Source organism: Girardinichthys multiradiatus, chromosome 7 (assembly GCF_021462225.1).
Source record: "Girardinichthys multiradiatus isolate DD_20200921_A chromosome 7, DD_fGirMul_XY1, whole genome shotgun sequence".
Classification (NCBI taxonomy): Eukaryota; Metazoa; Chordata; class Actinopteri; order Cyprinodontiformes; family Goodeidae; genus Girardinichthys; species Girardinichthys multiradiatus.
The window spans coordinates 11,366,142-11,373,508 of record NC_061800.1 but is presented as its reverse complement, the minus strand read 5'-3'; the positions used below and the strand labels follow the sequence as shown (position 1 = coordinate 11,373,508).

General features: G+C 39.8%; 1 protein-coding gene across 1 annotated transcript; it reads right to left on the bottom strand.

Moving 5' to 3' along the window:
* Window positions 1–3,593: 3,593 nt before the first annotated feature.
* On the bottom strand, window positions 3,594–4,535 carry LOC124871808 (olfactory receptor 6N2-like; the record flags this gene model as incomplete). Its single annotated transcript, XM_047371377.1, has 1 exon — window positions 3,594–4,535. A coding segment is annotated over one exon (942 nt), but the record flags the coding sequence as incomplete, so codon positions are not given.
* Between the last annotated feature and the right edge of the window lie 2,832 nt (window positions 4,536–7,367).

The following is a 7,367-nucleotide window of genomic DNA, read 5'->3' as shown; positions in this document are numbered from 1 at the left end:
CAAACTTTTGGCCCTGTTTTGGCGTGGGGGGGACTAAGATCACGGAGGTGAGGAATCATGACTGACAGCTCAACACAGCGGCTGAACAACATATTCCCAGCTGTTGCATTCAGGGACCGTGGGAACTTGAAATATCTGTAATACATCATCAATATTATATATATATGTGATTGATTTTGAAAGATAACATGCTTCACCGATAGAAGCAGCTTACGTGAATACACGACGCGAATCTCAGAGGAGAAAATATGATCTTGACAGATTTGCACAGCATTTTAAGTCCGTGTTGGAGATTTCCCATGCTCTCAACATCAAGCAAAAGAACCGCCAGACTAAGTGGCAGGAATGAAACCAGATGCAAAACGAGACGGTATTTTCCTAATATCCTTGCATAATTAAGCCTGGACTTGTTTTCACAAGGACTGGACTCAGGTTTCGGTTTCTGGTGCATTTTTGATTAAAACGTGTTTGGTCTCCATTTAGTGAAGTGACTCACAGCCAGGCAAACTGGCATACGGGGCAACCGAGGAAATCCCCGGCTCCACTTGTAGGTGGATCACACACTTCCTGATACACAAGAAGCAGCACGTGAAGTAAGGAAAACATGTCTCTGATGCCAGGACCACCAGCACCGGTTCCCCTGTTCTTTCCCCTCTGCTCGTCTCCCTGTACACAACAACTGTACCTCCAGTCACCAGTCTGTTCAGCTCCTGAGGTTTGCAGATGACACCACCCTCATTCGGCTCATCTCTGGGGGGATGAGTCTGCATACAAGGGGGATGATTGACCATCTGGTATCCTGGTGCAGCCAGAACAATCTGGAGCTCAACACTCTGAAAACAGTGGAGATGATCAGGACTTTAGAAAGAGTACAGCCCCCCATCATCCTGTGGACTCCTTTCGCTTCCTGGGCACCATCATCACACAGGATTTCAAGTGAGAGCTGAACATCACCTCCCTCACCAAGAAGGCTAAGCAGAGAATGTACTTCCTGCGGCAGCTGAATTAGTTCAGCCTGCCATAGACAATGATGGTGCACTTCTTCTGTGCCATCACTGAGTCCAGCCTCTACTCCTCCATCACCATCTGGTATGCTGCTGCTGCCACCATCAGGGACAAGGGCAGGCTGCAGCGTATCATTCGCTCTGCAGAGAGGGTGATTGGCTACAGTCTTCCTTGTCTTCAGGAACTGCATGTCTCCAGGACTCTGAGGCGAGCAGGAAAGATTGCAGATGACCCCTCCCACCCTGGACACAAACTGTTTGAGACATTCCTGTCTGGCAGGATGCTGCAGTCCATCAAGACCAAAACCTCTCACCACAAAAACAGCTTCTTTCCGTCTGCAGCTGGCCTCATTAACAAGGCCCTGGTCCTCTACTGACACTTTCCTGTTGCAAATAATAAAAATATCTCTGCATATGTAAATACAATTACATTTAATTTTATATTGTGGTTATTATATATTAGTGTATTGTATTGTATATTTTAAATAAAAAGTTGCACTATTTTTCTCAATTTTCATAACATTCATATAAAACATGTTTTTCTTTTAACGTATATATTTCTACATTTATGTACGTCAGCTGTATTTTTGTCTATGTGTAGCACCTTTTAACCAAAGCAAACTCCTTGTCTGTTTGAAACACTACTTGGCAATAAAGTGTTTTCTGATTCGAATTCTGAGGGTCCCATACATCCGGTGCAGCAACAGAAAATATGTGTTTATGCAAATGTGTTAGAATAAGTCAGAAATGTTGCAGGAAAGAGAATTCGTATCAAATAGAAAGCCTGACACACCTAACAATTGAAAGAGTACAACAAAGGAAACAAGAAGTGATACAATACACCTAACCCAATCAGCTAAAAAATGGGGAACAGCTGAGGCCAATGAAGGCAGAGAGAACTGGGGGAGGTGAGTAATGAACAGGAGCAGAGCAGGAGAGACTGCAAGCAGCTTAATGTCCCTCGACCTGTGTAGGATCTGGCTTTTCTGCCTTCTTGCCACTGTTGAGCCCACCACTCCATTCTGCACGTTACCAGTAGGTGGTACTGTGAGCAACCTTTCATACTATTTTTGGTCATGTCGACTTCTGCTCTGGCGAGAGGCGTTGGAAATTTGGCCAAAATACGACGTTCTTGATGAAAGCTGCGCTGACCTGTTTGGTGGCGATATATTAATTAAGACTTCCTGTTATGCTTTGAAATGTCATCTAAAAAAATTATGCCTTATCAGAGGAAGTATGAAAGTTCTGGAGACTGTCAAGGAAGGTTAATCAGCAAAGAAACCTGTCATTTGGTTATCAGTTGGCAGGGCTAAAGTGATGTCATCAACTGACAACATGTTCAGCATTCGGCCACGATGATGCAGAGAAAATTTGGTGTGGATACGACAATGTATGAGGGAGATAAAGCATTTAAAATTTACTAGGGGTCGCTGTTGATCCAAATTACAATATGATCCCATAGAGCTGTTTAGGGGTTGACAAAGATCAACCATATTCAGTGTGGAGTAAATTGGACCATCATGTGTGTTTTAGACCCAAGTGTATGCAAACGGCGAGGCATAAAATTGACCGATCTGCCAGCCCCAGACTGTGGAGCCAACAGTCATCGTTCAGAGTAGAATTCAACATCATCTTGTACTGTGTAATTAGACACCTTGAAGGTTGTATGAAGGTTGTATGAGTGAGAGTTTAAGGAGGCCATCCAACAGTGAAACATATGACTGCCTATTGTAAGTGGGAAGGTTAATCAGCTAAGAAACCTGTCATTTGGTGGTCAGTGGGCAGGGCTAAAGTGATGTCCGCAATTGACCGTGCCAACATTCGTCCTCCATGATGCATGCAAAATTTGGTGTGGATCTGATGATGTATGAGGGAGATTAAGATGATTTCCTAGGGGGCGTCGTTGATCCAAATTCCAATGTAATTGAATAGAGCTGTTTGTGAGTTGACAAAGAACAAACATATTCAGTTTGGAGTAAATTGGACCGTGCTTGTGTAATTTAGAGCCAAGCGTAAGGCCGTGGCGTGAGGTTCAGACTTTGCCACGCCACCACAGCCAAACCTATCTGTCAAAACCTTTCAGTACTAGAGACCAACTTAGACCATCATGTTATGTCACTGGGGTCAGTTTTATGTTGATTAGGTGAAGGGTATCAAATATGGACCTTCCTATTCTCGGGGGCTAGGGCTGTGATGATGTCACCATTCAACCATTGAATATTGTTCAGGGGCCAATGTAGATCAGTCCCAGAAGGTTTTGTGTTTATGTGCCCTTCCTTGTAGGAGCTATAACAGTTTCATTTTTTTTTAGGTTAGGTCAAGTCTACACACTTTGATGCAGAAAAAAGCTTTTGATAATGACTTGAAGCTAAACTGAGGCCTGGCCCCGCCCCTCCAACATGCTCAAAAGTACAGGATTTTGAAATCTTTTAATTCCCTGCACTTTGTATTCATTATTATTTTTTATTTGAGACATAGCCACTCATAATTATCATTATACAATTTTTTTAAACGTTCCCAAATGAAATACCACCAGAACAAACAAAACATTTCCATCAAAAGCCAAAAATGACATCAGCTTAAAAAAAGTTACTTTCCTCTAGCATGATAGAACAACTGTCTTAGGTGTTTAGAAATTTCTTTCATTTTCAGTCCATATATGACTGGATTGAAAAGAGGATTATAGATTATTATTTGCAGTTTTATTAAAACGCGTACAATCTTTGAAATATCAGATTCCAGTCTAACAATAATCACATCATAAATAAGCAAACAAGAATAGTTGATTAAAACCAGCAGGTGAGGTACACATGTCTGTGCAGCTTTTTTCCTGACTTCCCCACAACTTCTATAGGCTATTCTAAGTATCATTGTGTAAGTGAATAGTACGAAAAGCATTGGAAGAATACCAATATTGAAAAGGACCACTGAGCCAAATATCATTATTGCTCTTGAAGCCACACAGAGAAGATAATTCAGAGAATTGTTGCAGAAAATGCCTTTCAAAGTGAAGCTACAGAGTTTTAAATGAACAAATATAATCATCAGTATAACAATATGACAAGCAGGTACAAGCCAAGCTAAGACCAGGAAAATACTCACTTTAGTTTTTCTCATAATAGTTGGATATTGCAGAGGTTTACATATGGACACATATCTGTCATAAGACATGGCTGCCAAAAGCAAGAATTCAGAACCACTTAAAGAATAATATAGACAACTCTGGAGGAGACACACATTATAAGTTATAATCTGTTTTTCAGATAAAAAGTCTATCAAAAGCTTTGGGTAGATCGCAGTGCTGAAAAGCATGGAGTTCATTAACAAAGCAGCAATAAAAATATACATAGGCTCATGGAGGTTCTTGTGAATCACAATCACACTAACAACTGTAGTATTGCTGGACAGGATCAAAATATAACTTGTAAACATTAAAATAAAGTAAACATATCTGTATTTTTCAACCTCTACATGGCCATCAAGAGTGATGTATGTTGCATTCATTTCAGTAAGCAAGGTAATTATAAAAACAGAAATGAATAAATTAAATAGCAAGTTATTTTAAAGTGCTATGCATGAGAAAAGAAGTCTTAAAAAAAGTCTACCTCTCCTTCGCACAGACACCAGTCAGGTCATAAAGTGTTTGAGACAAAGTATTTAAAGAGATTTCTTTATCCACCATGGATTTCAGAGATTATTCCTTGTAGAGATGTTGGCATGCTAACAACTTCTGATAAGTTCAAAGAAAGGGGGGGAAATTGTGGCCCATTGTGCATCAACATTGATTTTACAGTAAAGTTTGGCATTCACAAATTATGCAAAATGTTTGTTTATATTTATTAAAAGGGATGCACCGATACCACATTTTTTCAAACTGAGTACAAGTACTAGTGAGCACATTTCAGTACTTACTGATACAGAGTAATGAATACTTTTTAGTGCAATTACAATTTTTGCATTATTAAAAAAACATTTTATTTTTGGCCATATTTAACATAGACTACACCTTTACTGGTGTTCATGAATACCATAAAACATTATAACCATAATTTCTGTTTATTACAGTACAAAACTGTTATAATAAATGACAGAGTGTTGTTGTAACAAGACCAACAGCAATATTCATACTGAGTGTAGACTGCACTGACAATTTACTTCTACCAGCCTATCTGGAACAGTTTAATATCCTTTGTGCTTTTACCTACAACTGAATACATGCAGCAATAAATAAAAAGAAACAAATAATTTTCATGAAAAAAGTACTCCTTTAGAGGTTTTTATTTGGTCTTATGTTCAAGTTAAAGTTTATGATCCTTGGTACTGTCAGGATCTGCCATTGTGGACTTTGTTTGGGTTTTGTGTTTATTTACTCTTCAGTTAGGTGTTTCTATTTCTTTGGGTATAGTAGTTATGTTTGTTTATTCATTCTGTTTCCTGATAGTTTTGTTCTCTCTCCTGCCTCCTAGTTTTAGTAGTTCTTTCTCCCCTCGCCCATTGTTCCCTTGGTTGTTGCTTTCTCATTTATTTATTACTTAGAATGGTTTTCTCCTCTTATTATTATTATTTTTATTATTATTATTATTATTACAGTTCTCTTGCTTCTTTGGGTTTTCTAGTTTAGTTTCCCGTTTAGTGTTTCTGTGTTTGTTTATGGTTAGGTTATTTGTTTCTTGCTGCATTCTTCTAGTTTATTAGTTTCTTTTCCCTATTCCTCCTCTTGTCATTAGTTACCCTTCAGTTGTTATTTACTCAGTGTTCGTTTCCCTTTATTTTTGTAGTTCTTTCCAACTTTATCCCTAGTTTAGTTCCTCGTGTTAGTCTCTATTGTTTCAGTTCCTTCTGATAGGTTAGCTTTCAGTTCTTGTTTGCCACTATACTTAGTTCCACTTATTGTTTACATTTTGGTTTGCATTTATTCTAGTCTTCGCTTTCTCTGCTTCCCTTCTCGTTTAGTTTCAGTCAGTGTTTGTTTGGGTTTGTTTACTTTTTCAGTTAGGGTTTCCTTTATGGTTTCTTTTGTTAATTCTTATTTGCCAGGTTCTTATATCTCAGGTTGTTATAATTTCTTAGATCTGTTTCCCTGAGTTTGTTATTTAATCCCTTTCCCATAGTTTAGTTTTGTAGTCAGTTCACCTGTTCCTCGGCCTCCCTGCTCCTCTTTGTGAGTTAGTGTTGTTTATCTTTTGATCCCATTTTGCCTTTGGTTATTTCATAATTTAGTTTCTCCAGTGTCCCTTTGTCTCCCAGTCCAGTCACCATAGCAACCATTCATATTCCCTCAGTTCCCTGCAGCCTGGTCCACACCTGTTTCATGTTTCCTCTGATTACCTGCCTCCCTGTCTCATTGGTCCATACTACACTTCCCTCAGCTTATAAGCTTTCTAGTTTTCATTGTTCTTTGCTGGTTCCTCATGTTATCTTTCCTCGCTACCCTGGTTGACTTCTCGAGTTCCTCCTTGTGGTTTAGTTTTTGTTTGCCTCCTGAAAATATGCTTTGGACCACCTGCCAGTACTTTGTATACTGCATACCTGCCTGTAAGTCTGTCTACTTCAACATTAAATACTTCATCACCATGCTACCTTCTCGCTGTGTTCTGCATTCTGGTCCTGCCACCAAACCCACAACTATGACAGGTACAGCTAAAAGCAAGTGATCATAAGATCGAAGAGATCTAGAGGGTGCATAAGGCTGCAGGAGGTCTGACAGATACCCAAGAGCTTGTCTGTTTGTGTCAGAAAAAGAGCTGTTGTCATGCCACAGAGCTAAGCGTAGGTTTGTGTTGTGTTTGTTTGTGGTTTCTCTCCCACCTCCTCCTGCAGGGTGTAACAGCCACAGCTGAAGATAATCAGGCTTACTCAACAGGAGCTTCTTAAGCAGCAGGAACCTTGATGAACGCGTCAGATTGTTAACTCACCTGAGTGGTAATTAGACCAGCACACTCAGTTCTGTCTTTTGTGGTTCCTGACCCTGTTTCTTACCTACATTCCCCTCCTCTCCTTAGAGTGGAAAGGACTCCGAAGACCCAGACCTGGATTCTCTAGGTCCGATGTTCAGAGCCCAAGTTCACAATTGTCAGAAGGTACATCACTGTGCTTCCCCAGCCAAGAGTCTCCTTAAGCTTGCTAGAACCTGCAAGCCCAAAGAAGGTACTAACATCTGTCAAACTCTCCGTGGCATCACTCACCTCTGGAAACTTCTCATCTTCCTAACAGTAAGATTAATCTACAAACATAAATTTCAACAACCTGTAATCACTTACTTCTCCTCCTCAGTGCTCCGACCAACAGAACAGGGATTCCTAGACAACCTTGTTGCATTTTCCTGTTTATCAATAAATCGGTTTAACTACAACTCTGCCTTTG